The following is an 18,673-nucleotide window of genomic DNA, read 5'->3' as shown; positions in this document are numbered from 1 at the left end:
AAGGAAAATGAAATAGATCCCCAGATAACCAAAGATTAAGAGAATTTATTGCTGTCAACTTGCCATATAAGATGTACTAAAACATGTCCTTCACATTGAAAGGAATGACACCAAATGAATGAATGAATAATAACCACCTGTTGTGGTAGTTACATAGGTATATGTAAAAAGTAGTATAATATATTTTTTTCTCATTTGTTCTCTTAACCTATTTAAAAGACAACTACATAAGTCAATAAGTATAAAATTGTATGTTGGTTTTAGAATAATAGCATAATACACACAACAATAATAACACAGTGGTGGGAGGAAAGGAGAGAACTATATTGGAGTAACGTTTCTACCTTCTACTGGAATTACTTAGTACTAATTTGATGTGGTGTGTCAGGTAAGATGTATTTTGTAATCTACACAGCAACCATTATGAAAATAACTAAAATATAGTAAAAAAATAATTAAAATGCTATACTGGAGAGTATTTAATGCAGTAGAAGGCAGTAAAAGAAGAACAAACAAAAAAGCAAAAAAGGTATGAAACCTATGAATCTAATCAACAACTATATCAAATGTAACTGGACTGAGCATTCCTATCAAAAGGCAGAGATTGTGAGATTTGATACAAAGCCTGAGCTATCTACAGGAGATACACTTTGGATTCAAAGACACAAATAGGTTAAAAGACAAAGAATAGAAGAAAATATACCATGCAAGCAATAACCATATGAGATATAATAGCTGTACTAATATCAGACAAAATAGACTCTAAGACAAGTAATGTTACAAAAGACAAATAAGAAAATTTTATAGTAACAAAAGGGTCAATTCATCAGGAAAATATAATAATTATTAACATATATTCCTAACAACAACATCCCTAAATACATGAAGCAAAAACTGGTAGAATTTAAGAATGAAAAGATCTAAATATAAGACCAGAAACTATAAAACTCCTAGAGGAAAACATAGGCAAAACACTCTCCGACATAAATCACAGCAGGATCCTCTATGATCCACCTCCCAGAATATTGGAAATAAAAGCAAAAATAAACAAATGGGATCTAATTAAAATTAAAAGCTTCTGCACAACAAAGGAAACTATAAGCAAGGTGAAAAGACAGCCTTCAGAATGGGAGCAAATAATAGCAAATGAAGCAACTGACAAACAACTAATCTCAAAAATATACAAGCAAATTATGCAGCTCAATTTCAGAAAAATAAATGACCCAATCAAAAAATGGGCCAAAGAACTAAATAGACATTTCTCCAAAGAAGACAAACAGATGACTAACAAACACATGAAAAGATGCTCAACATCACTTGTTATCAGAGAAATGCAAATCAAGACCACAGTGAGGTACCATTTCACACCAGTCAGAATGGCTGTGATCCAAAAGTCCACAAGCAATAAATGCTGGAGAGGGTGTGGAGAAAAGGGAACCCTCTTCCACTGTTGGTGGGAATGAAAACTACTACAGCCACTATGGAGAACAGTGTGGAGATTCCTTTAAAAACTGGAAATAGAACTGCCATTTGACCCAGCAATCCCACTGCTGGGCATACACACTGAGGAAACCAGAATTGAAAGAGACATGTGTACCCCAATGTTCATTGCAGCACTGTTTATAATAGCCAGGACATGGAAGCAACCTAGATGTCCATCAGCAGATGAATGGATACATATACACTATGGAGTATTACTGTGGTACATATACACTATGGAGTATTACTCAGCCATTAAAAAGAATACATTTGAATCAGTTTTAATGAGGTGGATGTAACTGGAGCCTGTTATACAGAGTGAAGCCAGAAAGAAAAACACCAATACAGTATACTAACACATATGTACGGAATTTAGAAAGATGGTAACAATGACCCTCTATGCGAGACAGCAAAAGAGACACAGATGTAAAGAACAGACTTGGACTCTGTGGGAGAGGGAGAGGGTGGGATGATTTGGGAGAATGGCATTGAAACATGTATACTATCATGTAAGAAATGAATCGCTAGTCTAGGTTCGATACAGGATACAGGATGCTTGGGGCTGGTGCCCTGGGATGACCCAGAGAGATGATATGGGGAGGATGGTGGGAGGGGGGTTCAGAGTTGGGAACTCATGTACACCTGTGGTGGATTCATGTTAATTGTATCCAAAACCAATACAGTATTGTAATTAAAAAAATAAAATTTAAATTTAAAAAAAAAGGGGAAAAAAAGAATGAAATAGAAACTTCAACAATGATAGTGGAAGGCTTCAATGCCCTACTCTCCATAATGGCTAGAACACCTAGACAAAAAGCAAAAATATGGAAGATTCACGAAACATCATCAACCAACTTGACCTGACCTGATAAAAATGATGAATATAGATCCTTCACACTACACAAAAATGGATGATAGACTAAAATGTAATAGTAAAAACTATCTAACTTGCAGGAGAAATTTTTCATGATTTTTAGTTAGGCGAAGATTTCTTAGATACAACAGCCAAAGCAAAATCAACCTAAAAAAATAGATTTCTTCCAAATACAAAATTTTTACACTTCAAAAGCCACCATTACAAAACAGAAAAGACGAGCCACAGACTAGAGAAAATATTTACAAAACATATATCTGATAAAGGACTTGTATTAGAATATATATAACAAACTCTTAAAACTTATAAGAAAACAGACAACTCAGTCTAAAAATGAATAAAAGATGTAAATAGACATTTCACCAGAGATGATATAGGGTTGTAATATAAGCACATGAAATGATTCTCATCTTCAGTAATCATTGAGGAAGTGCAAATTTGAACCATAATGAAACACCACTTCAGTCAGCTGAAATGATTGTAATAATAATAAAAAAAAAAATGACAATGACAAATGTAGGCCTGGCTGCAGAGAATTGGAATTCCCTCATACACTGATGGAAATTTAAAATGGTATAGCTACTTTGGAGATTAGTTTGGCGTTTTCTTAACAGGTTAAACATAAATATATAAATAGTCACTCAGTTGTATCCAACTCTTGTGACCCTATTGACTATAGCCCATCAGGCTCCTCTGGCCATGGGATTCTCCAGGCAAGAATAATGGAGTGGGTTGCCATTCCCTTCTCCAGGGAATCTTCGCAACCCAGAGATCAAACCTGGGTTACCTGCATTGGCAGACAGATTCTTGACTGTCTGAGCCACCAAGGAAGTCCATTCAAATAATCATAAGACTCATTTATTTCACTCCTAGGTATCTGTTGAAAAAATAGGTCCACACAGACTTGCACATGAATGTTCAAAGAAATATTATTCATAATAATCAAAAAGTAGGAACAACTCAAGTATCTGTTAACTGGGAAGTGGATGTGATATGTCCATCAATAAATGTTACTCAGTAAAATAAAACTACTAATACATGCCAGAGCACTGAACCAACCTCAGAATTACGATGCTTCATGCCAATGAAAATAATCAAAGAAGGAACGTTCATGGACTTACCATTGTAAAGCTGTCAATTCTCAGATTGATCTGTAGATTTAACACAATTCTTGTGGGCTTAATGCAAGGTTTTTTATGAATGAAGACAAACTTATTCTAAAGTTTATGTGTAAATTTATATAGGCCCTTATGATAGCTAAAACAATCTTGCAAAAAAAGTATAGAAATCATTCTACCTAATATTGTAGCCAAAATAATCAAGACTGGAGTTATTTGCAAAGGGATAAGCACATAGGTCAATGGAACAAAATTAAGAACCTAGAAATAGAACAACACATGTATACTCAAAAGTGCAAAAACAATTCAATGGAGAAAGTACAGCCTTTGAACAAATGGTGCTGGAACAATTGGACATCCATAGGCCAAAGAAACAAACACTTCAATCTGAACCTCACACATTATACAAAAATTAACTCAACCCTGTCTAAAGAAGGCATCCTAGGAACTTGTTTAGAAAACTGGGAATTTTTGAAGAAAGCATTAACCATTCTGTCTCTAAACTGCTGTTCTAATCTACAGATCACAGACTTGAGTTGTCACATTTCCTGCTTCCAACCAACCCTGCTTGCTTCAGACTGGCCCCCCATAATCGTAATTGGCAAGAGCCAATTCCTTAATATATATCTTGTTACTCCTGTTTGCCCTGAATTCAGTGGTTTCTGTGTACTGGCAGACTCCTTGGTTTGTCTCGAGGTTGAAGTCAAGGGGAAATTCTCTCAGCACCAAGGACCTCTCTGTTCAGTCCTGAATGGATTTTCCCTCCAATTGCAGTGCTTATGCCTATACTTGTGCCACTAAATATATAAAGGTATATCGTTATACCACCTCCAGATTCTCATTGTTGAATATATTGTTCAATTTTAAATACATTGCACCCTTCAAGCCATGTGTCCATTTTAAAAATCTGACTGAAGGGCCAGAATATACTTGAGGTCAATGTTTGGTGAATTTAATAAAATAAAAATGATCAGCACTTCTAGAAGTCTATCTTGAATGAATAATCAGAGATACAGATGAGATTTAAATATGTGTATATCTTTATAGTAATTTTATAATAAAAGAAAATGAATAGTATGTTTCTAATATTATAGGAATATTTATATAAATTTACAAAACAAATGAGGAACATGAAGTCATTTAAAATCATGTTTTTGACAAGTATTTAATGAATGAAAGGGTCTTACAATGTTGAATGAAAAAAGCAAGATAGAATATTCTATATGTAGTATGAAAAAACTGAGATTTGAGATGCTAGGAAGAAAGAAGCCATAAACTTAACAGCAGTTATACGTGAATGGTGCCTGTCTCCTCTACCATCTAGATGATGTAACCAAAGGCAGAGATTCTTTTACTTTATTTTAGAACCTAGCTAGCATCTGACCCATGGTAGGTTACACTTAGCTTACTAAGTGTTTGTGAAATGAGTAAATGAGCTTTTGTCACTTAATAATGATGCTTTTATCTTCTAGATACATGGTTCAATGGCCTGGCGGCCGAATCCTGCATCGCCATGAGCTAGACACCTTCCTGGCACAGGCAGTTTCTACTCAACTTTATGAACCAGATCAACTTCAAGAACTCAAGGTGATTTGAACTATCCTCATTTAAATTATTTTACGAGCTCATAACTCTATTTTAGGTCTTTTTTTTTTTCCTGCAGCTGGAAAGAAGAGTAAGTTCTGCAGGTAAATGTTTGATTTACTTTAGCCAAATATTTGTGTCTCTTAATAAACCCAACACTGCTTACATACTGATGGGTGAGAATGGGTAGAAAAAATGGTGTTGTGTAAGACTGGTAAGTTGTGGCCCATAGATCACAGTAAGGTTTCCAACTCTTGCAAAAGATGCTACAGGGGACTTATCCTGGTGTTCCGTTTGTCTTTGAGTAAATATTTACCCTCTCTCCCTGGTGGCTCAGTGGTAAAGAATTCACCTGCAGTGCAGGAGGTGCAGGGGACACAGGTTCGATTCTTGGGATGGGAAGTTCCTCTGGAGGAGGAAATGGCAACCCACTCCATTATTCTTGCCTGGAGAATTCCATGGACAGAGGAGCCCATGGGCTACAGTCCATCAGGTCACAAACAGTCTGACACAACTGAGCACGCACACAATACAATACTTGATTTACAATATTACATTAAGTTCAGGTGTTAGCATAGTTATTTGGTATTTTTGAAGATTATATTCCATTGTAGACTATTATAAGATAATGGATATAATTCCCTGTGCTACCCTGCTTTTTTAAAAGTAATACTGAGTATTAGAGGGAAGTCTAGACAAGCAAGAGGAAGCAAGTAAATCCAACATCATAACTGAAGGCAGTAGAATATAGTAGGTTAGAGAGTAGGCTCTGAAGCCAGGCTGCCTTGAATCTTAGCTCATGAGCTTGCTTAACCTCTGTAGTTTCAGTTTCCTTACTCATAGTATTATGAGGATATTAAATAAAATAATCCATGCAAAACACTTACAAGAGTGGCTAGCATGTTCTAAGTATACAGTACTCAATTAGTTATTAATGCAGGACACTCCTCTTCTGACTTAAGTAGCCATGGTCCTTTGAGACCCTAGTATAAACTAGAAGAAAATCAAGTCTAGTAAGACTTACAAAATCTTGACATGAGATCAACAAAGGAAAAGATGAAAACAGTCTTAGACAAACAGTGTTGGTTCCTTTCTTCAGTAAATGTGATATTGCTTGATACTAGAGCAGGTACTAACAACTCCACACCACACCTAGGAGGGGACCTGCAAGTACTATCCCTTTTCCTGTTAAAGCCATCTAATATGTCAACTTGAGATAACCACTGTGTACATTTTGATGATTTCTTCCAGCCTTTGTCATGCATTTTCTACGTGGTTGATATATTATTTATGTAATTATATATTGTATTTTTAAACTTGACATAGAACATAGTTTCTTTGTCTTAAAATTTCTTAGTAAATAATCATATGGATGTATCATTTAATTATTCTTATTTGGCCACTTGGTTTCCAGTTTTCACTTACTATATGTAATAATTAACATCTTTATGTATTAGAGCCTTATTCACATCTCAACTTCCTTAGAATAGATTCCTAAAAGTAGAATTTCTGAGTCAACAAATGTGACCATTTTAAGGTTCTTGATACATACAGCTTAATTTTAATGTACATTACTCATTAGTTTTATTTGAATGTGCTGTTTATTTCACCATATCCTCATCAGCATTGGACGTTCTTTTGGTCTTTTGTTTTGTTCTAATTTTTTTCTTATTTGACAGGCAGAAAAGTTGGTATCTCAAGAGGGTATCTTTTTAAGATTTGAAAGTTGATTTTTTTTGTAATGAGTATCTTCCAAACCATCTCAGAGATAGAAATGGATAGAGGCTGCTTACGTACTCAAATGTCCATATTTAAAAGTAACATGTTCTCATTTAACTGGAATAATCAGCAAAACAGGAATAAGAGCAAATGTAACCAATAACAGGAATTTCTTAATGGTAGTTTTCCTCTGTGGTGGTTTCAGATTGAGAAACTGGATGCTCGAGGGATCCAGCTTGCTGCCCTCTTCATGAGTGGAGTTGATACAGCCCTGTTTGCCAATGATGCCTGTGGCCAGCCAGTTCCTTGGGAACACTGCTGCCCCTGGATTTACTTCGATGGAAAGCTGTTCCAGAGCAAGCTAATTAAAGCAGGCCGGGAGAGAGTATCCCTAGTTGAGCTCTGCGATGGCCAGGTACCAACATGTTGGGTAGCTACTAAGATGAACTGTGATCTGCTGTGAAAGTGAATGGCAGAAAAGGGTAAAGGAGCAGAGAGACTGGGGAAGGAGATAGCAGAAGTGGGAGAATGTGTCTGACCTTAAACTAACTTGGTCAAGGATGGTCCCAAAGGCCCAGTGTCTATATACATGTTACAAAATCATGTTGGCATAGTTTTGGAAGTTTTGACCACGGCAATCAGAGCAGAAAAAGAAAAAAAAGGAATCCAAATTGGAAAAGAAGAAGTAAAACTCACTGTTTGCAGATGACATGACCCTCTACATAGAAAACCCTGAAGACTCCACCATGAAATTACTAGAGCTAATCAATGAATATAGCAAAGTTGCAGGATATAAAATCAACACACAGAAATCACTTGCATTCCTATACACTAATAATAAGAAAGTAGAGAAATTAAGGAAACAATTCCATTCACCATTGCAACAAAAAGAATAAAATACTTAGGAATATATCTACCTAAAGAAACAAAAGACCTATATATAGAAAACTATAAAACACTGGTGAAAGAAATCAAAGAGGACACTAATAGATGGAGAAATATACCATGTTCATGGATCGGAAGAATCAATATAGTGAAAATGAGTGTACTACCCAAAGCAATCTATATATTCAGTGCAATCCCTATCAAGCTGCCAATGGTATTTTTCACAGAATTAGAACAAATAATTTCACAATTTGCATGGAAATACAAAAAATCTCAAAGAGCCAAAGCAATCTTGAGAAAGAAGAATGGAACTGGAGGAATCAACCTGCCTGACTTCAGGCTCTACTACAAAGCCACAGTCATCAAGACAGTATGGTACTGGCACAAAGACAGAAATATAGATCAATGGAACAAAACAGAAAGCCCAGAGATAAATCCACACACCTATGGATACCTTACCTTTGACAAAGGAGGCAAGAATATACAATGGAGAAAAGACAATCTCTGTAACAAGAGATGGGAAAACAAGGTGCTGGGAAAACTGGTCAACCACTTGTAGAAGAATGAAACTAGAACACTTTCTAACACCATACACAAAAATAAACTCAAAGTGGATTAAAGATCTAAATGTAAGACCAGAAACTATAAAACTCCTAGAGGAAAACATAGGCAAAACACTCTTTATTTGGGGAATGAGTGGGCACATTCACAGCAGGATCCTCTATGACCCACCTCCCAGAATACTGGAAATAAAAGCAAAAATAAACAAATGGGATCTAATTAAAATTAAAAGCTTCTGCACAACAAAGGAAACTATAAGCAAGGTGAAAAGACAGCCTTCGGAATGGGAGAAAATAATAGCAAATGAAGCAACTGACAAAGAATTGATCTCAAAAATATACAAGCAACTCCTGCAGCTCAATTCCAGAAAAATAAATGACCCAATCAAAAAATGGGCCAAAGACCTAAACAGACATTTCTCCAAGGAATACATACAGATGGCTAACAAATACATGAAAAGATGTTCAACATCACTCATTATCAGAGAAATGCAAATCAAAACCACAATGAGGTACCATTTCACGCCAGTCAGAATGGCTGCTTTCCAAAAGTCTACAAGCAATAAATGCTGGAGAGGGTTGGAGAAAAGGGAACCCTTTTACACTGTTGGAGTGCAAACTAGTACAGCCACTATGGAGAACAGTGTGGAGATTCCTTAAAAAACTGGAAATAGAACTGCCTTATGACCCAGCAATCCCACTGCTGGGCATACACACCGAGGAAACCAGAATTGAAAGAGACACGTGTACCCCAATGTTCATCGCAGCACTGTTTATAATAGCCAGGACATGGAAGCAACCTAGATGTCCATCAGCAGACGAATGGATAAGAAAGCTGTGGTACATATACACAATGGAGTATTACTCAGCCATTAAAAAGAATACATTTGAATCAGTTCTAATAAGGTGGGTGAAACTGGAGCCCATTATACAGAGTGAAGTAAGCCAGAAAGAAAAACACCAATACAGTATACTAACACATATATATGGAATTTAGAAAGATGGTAACAATGACCCTCTATGCGAGACAGCAAAAGAGACACAGATGTATAGAAGTCTTTTGGACTCTGTGGGAGAGGGCAAGGGTGGGATGATTTGGGAGAGTGGCATTGAAACATGTAAAATATCATATGTGAAACAGATCCCCAGTCCAGGTTCGATGCAGGATACAGGATGCTCGGGGCTGGTGCACTGGGATGACTCAGAGGGATGGGATGGGGAGGGAGGTGGTGGGAGGGGGGTTCAGGATGGGGAACACTTGCACACCCTTGTTGGATTCATGTCAATGTATGGCAAAACCACTACAATATTGTAAAGCAATTAGCCTCCAATTAAAATAAATAAATTTATATTAATAAAACAAAATCATGTTGGGAAGAGTTTTGTTGTTTTTTAATAAGGAGGCTTCAAGTTTTCATATTCCTTTTTTTTGCTCTGAGTTATTTTTTCCCCATGGAATGAATGCTCAGAAATACTATATGCCTTTCCCCTCATTCTTAGAATTTCATTTCACTTATTTACAAAAATTAAGTCATTTTTTAAATGATATTTTTTGTAAAGGAACTATTTTATAAATAGAAGACGGCAGTAAAATAGATGACAGAGTAAAAGCAGGGGATATTTTTTCCAATAAAGCCTTGGGAAAGATGAAAGAAGGCAAGGGAAACGAGCCCTTACTTTCTTCTTTGTCCATTTGTGGGGAATAAGCTGATAGATTAGAGAAGAGGCCAGCAAACTACAGAAAGATTTTTTTTAATTTGAATTTTTATTCCAATAAAACTTTTTGAAACATGGCCACATTCATTCATTTACATACTGTCCATGACTGCTTTCATACTACAATGGGAGAGTCAGGTAGTTGTGACAGAAACAGTATGGCCTTTTTCAGAACAAGCTTGCTGACCTCTTGACTAGAGGCATGGACTTCTCCTGGATAGAGGCCATGGTCTCTGATCCTGAGTATGAGAGAGAAGGTTAAAAGGGTTTGTATGTGTCAAGTTTTGTTCTCTCTTTACGTAATTCGATTACCTCCCCCTTAAAAAATAACCTAGCCTATTGCTGGCTGTGTGATTGGGCATTACTAAATACTCATTATTGTATTTGTCTTTCTTGACCTAATCATGGTGCCTCATAAGCCCTTGGTCAGAACTAGTATGGTGGTAGTTTGACATCATGCAAAGAGTGGGAGCTTTGTTGTCAGGGAGGCTTCGCTGAGTATGCTGCCTGGAGCCATTTAACTCCAGGCCATGATTCTATTCATGGGAATAGACTTGTGAGTTTGTACATAGACCACCCAATACTGTGCCTGAAACATAGGAGAAGTTTTAAAAATTGCAGCTGCTATTATTACTCTGTTCTTCATTTGAAGGCTGACCTGGCAACCAAAGTGGAGAAGATGAGACAGAGCATACTTGAAGGAGTCAACATGAACCATCCACCGCCTTCTCTACTTCCATCACCTACCTTTATGCCTCCCATGGTGCCCTCACTCTACCCTGTTTCACTTTACCCCCGAGCCATGGGCCCAATGCCACCTCCCCCTCAAGGAAGGAGCCGGGGGTTTGCAGGTCAGTACCTAAGAATAAGGTGTTTGTCATTGTCAATCTATTTCATAATAACCTATCCAGTAATTATTGCCAGTTACAGAATCAGCAGTTTCATATATATCTTATCTCATTTACGGTCTGTGCTGTAGTGTGGTTTGAAGAGTAGCTTATTGAAATGGAGGGGTGTAGCATAGGGAAGAAAGCCCACTGACTTCCCAGACTACTCTCCATGGAAGTTATTAGTTCCTAAGGTTTTGACTTACGAAGTAACTGATGTAGAAACCAAGAGTCACATTTTACTTTTGAGAACTGCAGTTCATGTGAACTGGGTCTTCATGGTTGCTGGTTAGCCCACTAATTCCTCATAGACAGGTGTACACAGGAACTTGCAGGAAGAGCAGTGGGAAGTCAGTAAATGCCTAGTGTCAGCAAACAACCGTAGCTTGATATACCCATTTCCACTCTGAGGGTAGACCTAACACATTTACAGAAGCATAGAGAGAAATAAGTCACAGTCTGTACCCTCTAGGGGATTGTGTTTTAGTGAGGAAAGCAAATACATAGATATACATGTGGATCCACATATACATATACTGGGTTAGCCAAAAAGTTCCTTCATTTTTAAAGTTAAAAGACACAGTTTTCATTTTCACCATGAACTTCATTGAACAAGGTATTCATCATTTTGTTCCATTACCTTCTGCCATTTTTCAGGCAACTTCATAATTTCATCTTCCCAAAACATTTTTTTTTTTTTGTGCAAAGAATAGTTCCAGGTGTCTTTGATAGTCTTCCAAGGAATTGAAATTTTTTCCATTAAGAGAATTTTGTAAAGACTAAAATAAGTGGAAATCTGAAGGTGCAGTGTCTGGTGAATACAGTGGATGTATCAGAACTTTGCAGCCAAGCTGTATCAGTTGTTGCCTGATCATCGAAAAATAAATAGTCTTGCACTATCCTGATGGAAGATTTTACATTTTCTGTTTACTAATTCTGGATGCTTTTTATTGGGTGCTGCTTTCAGTTGGTCTAATTGGGAGCAATACTTGTTGGAATTAATCGTTTGGTTTCCCAGAAGGAGTTCATAATAGAAGACCCCCTTCCAATCCCACCATATACACAACGTCACCTTCTTCAGATGAAGACTGAACTTTGATGTGGTTGGTGGTGGTTCATTTCACTTACTGCATGATCTCTTCCATTACACATTATTGTCCAGTATCCACTTCTAATTATCCATCACAATGAAACCTTTTCATTACATTTAAGTAGAGAATCATAAGCAGAATTATAGTCAAGAAGGTTTTCCCTTAACTTATATGGAAGCCCAACATCAAAGCGATGAACATAACCAAGCTGGTGCAAATGATTTTCAACATTTTATTTAAATATTTTGAGTATATCGGCTATCTCCCACATGGTATAACATTGACTATTCTCAGTTAATGTCTCGGTTTGATCCCAATCAACTTCAACTGGTTTACCTGACTCTGGACCATTGTCCAGTGAGAAATCTCTAGTACAAAATTTCTCAAACCACTTCTGATATGTTCGACCAGTCACAGCACCTTCTCCATACACTGCACAAATTTTTTTTTTTTTGCATTTCAGTTGCGTTTTACCTTTCTTTTTTAAATAGATGCACACTGATAACCACCTGACCTGCCTCTTGAGAAACCTATATGCAGGTCAGGAAGCAACAGTTAGAACAATATGGAACAACGGACTGGTTCCAAATAGGAAAAGGAGTATGTCAGTGCTGTATATTGTCACCCTGCTTATTTAACTTATATGCAGAGTACATCATGAGAAACGCTGGGCTGGAAGAAGCACAAGCTGGAATCAAGATTGCCAGGAAAAACATCAATAACCTCAGATATGCAGATGACACCACCCTTATGGCAGAAAGTGAAGAGGAACTAAAAAGCTTCTTGATGAAAGTGAAAGAGGAGAGTGAAAAAGTTGGCTTAAAGCTCAACATTCAGAAAACGAAGATCATGGCATCTGGTCCCATCACTTCATGGGAAATAGATGGGGAAACAGTGGAAACAGTGTCAGACTTTATTTTGGGGGAACTCCAAAATCACTGCAGATGGTGATTGCAGCCATGAAATTAAAAGACACTTACTCCTTCTAAGGAAAGTTATGATCAACCTAGACAGCATATTAAAGTAGAGAGATTACTTTGCCAACAAAGGTCCATTTAGTCAAGGCTATGGTTTTTCCAGTAGTCATGTATGGGTATGAGAGTTGGACTCTGAAGAAGGCTGAATACCAAAGAATTGATGCCTTTGAACTGTGGTGTTGGAGAAGACTCTTGAGAGTCCCTTGGACTGCAAGGAGGTCCAACCAGTCCATCCTAAAGGAGATCAGTCCTGGGTGTTCATTGGAAGGACTGATGCTAAAGCTGAAACTCCAATACTTGGCCACCTCACGTGAAGATTTGACTCATTGGAATAGACCCTGATGCTGGGAAGGATTAGGGGCAGGAGGAGGGGACGACAGAGGATGAGATGGCTGGATGGCATCACACATTCGATGGACGTGAGTTTGAGTAGACTCTGGGAGTTGGTGATGGACAGGGAGGCCTGGCGTCCTGTGATTCATGGGGTCACAAAGAGTTGGACATTACTGAGTGACTGAACTGCACTGAACTGAAGCACTACTAGAGCCATCTTACAGAAAAAAACAAACCTTTTGACCAACACAGTATACACACACATGTATGAATAAATTATGGTGATATCTGAACTGTAGCTTAATGACAAACAAACATTCTTGCTTAGGTAGGTCAGGTACTGATCCTGATAATTCAAACAACCTTTTTTCCTGGTGAAACAGTATTTTAATGGGGACATTTTAACATGAAATATCAAGATTCTGTGATCGGGTGAGAGTGGTATGGTTGAAGTGTGTGTTGTGTATTGCTCATCACTTTAAAAATAGTAAAGCTTGGAAGTTGAAATTTGTCTTAAATTTAGGGTCACAAACTTCAGCATGGATGTTTTAATTCAAGGATGTGCCTAGGTGAGCAATGTAAATATCTGCTCAGTTCACTCAGGTAATGATTAGGTCTCACAAACCAGGGAGCCAGCCCTTCATTCCATCCTTTGAAGATGTTTTTACAGATGCCTGCCCTCATTCTTTACATGCTGATTTTATTGTGTCTCAGAAGATAGCTTTAATTAAGGCCAAGTTCTCAGAAGGTCCTCACCATTGTCCCAGCTCCCAGTGATAAAACCTAGTCTTCAGTTACTGGTGGCTCATGAGGAGCCTCCTGACTTCTTAAAGGCCACAATAGGATCCCCAAATGCAAATCTTTCTTGCCCGCTTAGGATTGGCTAGTCACCTAGTTCCTTAGACTCCCATTTTTATATAAATGAGGGGCTATTTGCTAACAATCTGCTAAATGAGTGAAGAGTTATTAATATTTGGGTTTTTTCCATAAAATAAAGTTAAAGGCTTACTAGCATTCTCTGTCTTATGAAAGCTTTCTTTTGTGCCAAATTGCAGACCTGTACTGTGCTTGTGAACTCACACACAGAGTTGGAATTTCCTGTTTTAAGATGATATCATGCTATCTTGTCTTTAGTTGGTTCTGGTTTTCAAGTGTTACTATTCTTACTTTGTAATCATAAATCACTGTTAGTTTGTTGTTGTTCAGTCGCTAAGTTGTTTCAGCTCTTTGTGACCCCATAAATTGCAGCACACCAAGCTTCCCTGTCCTTCACTATCCACCAGAGTTCGCTCAAACTCTTGCCCATTGAGTCAATGATGCCATCCAGCCATCTCATTCTGTCTCCCCTTCTTCTGCCCTCAATCTTTACCAGCATCGGGGTCTTTTCCAATGAGTTGGCTGTTGGCATCAGGTGGCCAAAGTATTGGAGCTTCAGCATCAGTCTTTCCAATGAATATTCAGGACTGATTTCCTTTAGGATTGACTGGTTTGATCTCCTTGCTGTCCAAGAGACCCTCAAGAGTCTTCTCCAGCACAATTCGAAAACATCTTCATTAAACTGTTAGTTTAGTTTCATTATTTTTTGTTCTGTTTGGTTGTTTGACTAATCCTCCAGTGTGTAGTGACATGCATTTGAATCAAAAGTAGTTTTGGCCAGTTACATGAGGATGTATAAATTCATGTATCAGTTCAGTTCAGTTCAGTTGCTCAGTTGTGTCTGGACTCTTTGCCACCCCATGGACTGCAACATGCCAGGCCTCTCTGTAAATCACCAACTCCCGGAGTTGCTGACTCAAACTCATATCCATTGAGTCAGTGATGCCATCCAACCATCTCATCCTCTGTCAAGCCCTTCTCATCCTGCCCCCAATCCCTCCCAGCATCAGGGTCTTTTCCAGTGAGTCAAATCTTCCCATGAGGTGGCCAAACTATTGGAGTTTCAGCTTTAGCATCAGTCCTTCCAATGAACACCCAGGACTGATCTCTTTTAGGATAGACTGCTTGGACCTCCTTGCAGTCCAAGGGACTCTCAAGAGTCTTCTCCAACACTACAGTTCAAAAACATCAGTTCTTTGGCACTCAGCTTTCTTTATAGTCCAGCTCTCACATCCATACATAACTACCGGAAAAACCATAGCTTAGACTAGACGGACCTTTGTTGGCAAAGCAATGTCTCTGCTCTCTAGGTTGGTCATAACTTTTCTCCCAAGGAGTAAGCATCTTTTAATTTCATGGCTGCAGTCACCATCTGCAGTGATTTTGGAGCTCCCCAAAAATAAAGTATGCCACAGTTTCCACTGTTTCTCCATCTATTTGCTGTGAAATGATGGGACCAAATACCATGGTCTTAGTTTTCTGAATGTTGAGCTTTAAGCCAGCTTTTTCACTCTCCTCTTTCACTTTCATCAAGAGGCTCTTTAGTTCTTCTTCACTTTCTGCCATAAGGGTGGTGTCATCTGCATATCTGAGGTTATTGATATTTCTCCCGGAAATACATGAATACATGTGTACATGAAATAAATTCATTTCCTGCTTTAAAAAGGTAGTTTGGGCCTATAATTTTCCAATAGCTAGATATTAAGACCTCATTCTCTCTCCACAAATACTGAATGCCTACTGTGTATAGGCTCTGTAGTTGAAAAATGAATCAGGCCCACCCCACTTGCTAAAGTGGATGTATGTAGATTTTCAACCCCTTCCTCTGAAATTTGCTTCCACCGTGACCCTTTGTTGTTATCACAGTCTTTTTATCATAGAGAAATGGAAAAATACATAGAGTAGGTGGGTTGTGGATCTTTTATTCCACCTCTTATCCTACCTTGCACTTGCCATTCACTGCTGCCATTGTTCCTCTCTTTCTAGGACTCCATCCAATCCCACCCCAAGGAGGAAAACTGGAGATTGCTGGGATGGTTGTGGGCCAGTGGGCTGGCAGCAGATCCTCTAGGGGGCGAGGCTCCTTTGGCATGCAAGTGGTTTCTGTCGGTGGGCCAGGAAAGGGGTATGTATTTGAATAGGTTGGTATAAGCTAGTATCAATCAAGGTGCTCTTGGGAAAATGCCCAGCTATTGAACCCTTTTATTAAGGTAAGAGGCATGAACTAACTTTGCATTTTTAAAGTCAGTTTTCAGTTGAGTTCAGTAAACATATAATAAATGCCCTGCCTTGAAACAGTTTTTGCCCTAGAGGAGGACTTGGGACACGGGACAATTCAGTATAACATAGAAGTGACAAATAGAGGTTTACACTGGTAACGCAGAGGAGAGGCATCTAACCTAAGAGGGTCAAACTTGCTAGTGGAGGTGAGTAGTTAATTAAGTGAAAATGGAGGTATGGGCTTAATGTGTTCCTCATGATCACTTTCCCCCTCCCCCCCCCCACTTTCTCAAGGCATGGAAAAGAACAGACTGGTAGAGGTGCCAAAGGACACAAAAAAGGAAATAAACAAGTAAGTACCTTTTTGAGATGATCTACCTCTTCTTGTTTTTGTTTTTGTTTGCAAGAGATCAGATCAGGCATGGAAACCTGGGAGCTTTCATAGCTTCTCCCAGCATTTATTTTCATCTGCCTACTCTCTAGCAGTCTTTTGAGGGTTAACCTGCCCAGGCTGATCCCACAGGGCTGCAGAGTCTTATCCTTTTCCCTGAGTGAGGCCACAAAATAGAAACTTGGTACTATGTCCTAAAGACTGCACTTAGCAAAGCATTACTACATGAACCATAAAGAGGCCAAAGTGAAATTAACAGTGGGATTCCAACAGCACACCTCAGTTTCTGTGGTGCTACCAGAGATGCTTAGAAAATTAGACTTTTGCCTTTGCTGATGATGGGAGAGGAGGAGGCACTGCCATTCTGCTTATTCTTGCTGGTTCAGAATGGTCTGAAACTCACTGGTCTTCAAATTCACTGGTCCCCCATCCCCCTGTAGAGATCCAAAATCTTGTACTGGTTTCAGACTGCTGGGCTCCTCGTAGCATAGTAACTATCATTTCTTAAGTGCCTGTGTTCTCCAAAGCCCTCTACTAGACATTTTACATGTGGTTTCTAATCCTCACAAAGGTCGTTGATGAGACCATTCTGTAAGGCCATTTTATCATCAGTCCTCAATTCCAGCTCTTCTCTCATGTATATTTCCAGCCCTCATTGCATCCATGTTACTCCCATTTTCTAATGTTTTCGCAAGGAATACAAATTTGCTTTAATGTTATTTTGAGTCCAACATGAAACTACAGTGATAAGTCCCCTACATGTATTTTGTAATGTACTCCAAAGCCAGAAAGAAGTGACCTTGGGTTTTTTCCAAAGCTTCTCAGCTTTTTCCAGAAACTGCTCAGTAAGGGAAAAGGGATTGCATTGTGCAGGAAAATGGATCACTCGGGTAGTCTCCCATAAGGTAGTACCCTATAAGATAGCCCTCTCATAAGGTTGGAGAAGGGAATGGCAACCCAATCCAGTATTCTTGTCTGGAAAATCCCATGGACAGAGGAGCCTGGTGGGCTACAGTCCATAGGATCACAAAGAGTCGAGCATGACTGAGCACACATACACATATACAAGGTACTACAGCCTTGATGAATTCACTATGATTCAGGGACTGATCAGTAGGCATGCAGCCTAAAAAACTTGATATCTTTGGTGCAATCATAGTGGATCTATCTTTCAGTGGTTCGCTCACATTAACCAACATCACAGAAATAGCTTTGTGGATATGGCTAAAGGAGTGGGGAAGGGGACGAGAAGGGAGAAGGTGAAAGGTAAAGTACTAATTTACAGTGGAAAGAAATAATTATCACAATATATTGTATACTTTTTCCTAGTCACTCATAAATGCATGTACTTATTATTCCCATTTTAAACAGGAGAAAACTAAGGCTCAGGAGAATAAAGCATCTTGACCATCAAGTTAGTATTAGAGTTGGTATTCTAGCTTGAGCTGACTGATTTCAAAGCCCTGTACTGTGCTCATTCTGATACAGTATAACAACTGTAATTGTTAGACAAGACTCATACCTAGGCCTGCCTGACTCTTGTATGCATGCTCTTAACCATGTCTAATCAGAGCTTGCTTTCTCTAAGCAAGCTGCCAAGGAGGCTATGGTATCAGAAGTTTGCCTGAGGGTATGGAATCAGAACAGTAATATTAGCTAGCAATTACTGAGTTCTTACAGCATGCCAGACGCCACCATGCTTTACATGGTGTGTGTCATTGATTCCTTATATGAACCTGTGAAATAGATAATATTATTCTCTCTGGTTTATGGATACTATTTGATATCTAGTTAATATATCCTATTCAGTTCAGTCACTCAGTCGTGTCAGACTCTGCGACCCCATGGACTGCAGAACGCCAGGCTTCCCTGTGCATTACCAACTCTTGGAGCTTGCTCAAACTCATGTCCATCAAGTCGGTGATACCATGATACCATCCAACCATCTCATCCTCTGTCATAT

General features: G+C 38.5%; 1 protein-coding gene across 2 annotated transcripts in view; it reads left to right on the top strand.

Moving 5' to 3' along the window:
• The window catches only part of FAM120C (family with sequence similarity 120 member C), a 159,425-nt gene that overhangs the window by 138,744 nt on the left and 2,008 nt on the right, over positions 1–18,673 (top strand). Inside the window, exons 11-15 of one of the 2 annotated variants that reach the window (XM_068962606.1) lie at positions 4,944–5,058; positions 6,980–7,189; positions 10,588–10,786; positions 16,086–16,224; positions 16,614–16,671. In XM_068962606.1, coding sequence (XP_068818707.1) covers positions 4,944–5,058; positions 6,980–7,189; positions 10,588–10,786; positions 16,086–16,224; positions 16,614–16,671 — 721 coding nt within the window. The remainder of the gene's footprint in view (positions 1–4,943; positions 5,059–6,979; positions 7,190–10,587; positions 10,787–16,085; positions 16,225–16,613; positions 16,672–18,673) is intronic. The other variant, XM_068962607.1, reaches the window with a different exon arrangement.

The sequence above is a fragment of the Capricornis sumatraensis genome, chromosome X (assembly GCF_032405125.1).
Source record: "Capricornis sumatraensis isolate serow.1 chromosome X, serow.2, whole genome shotgun sequence".
NCBI lineage: Eukaryota > Metazoa > Chordata > Mammalia > Artiodactyla > Bovidae > Capricornis > Capricornis sumatraensis.
Note: the sequence above shows the minus strand (reverse complement) of the source record. Positions and strands in the feature narration are given on the sequence as shown.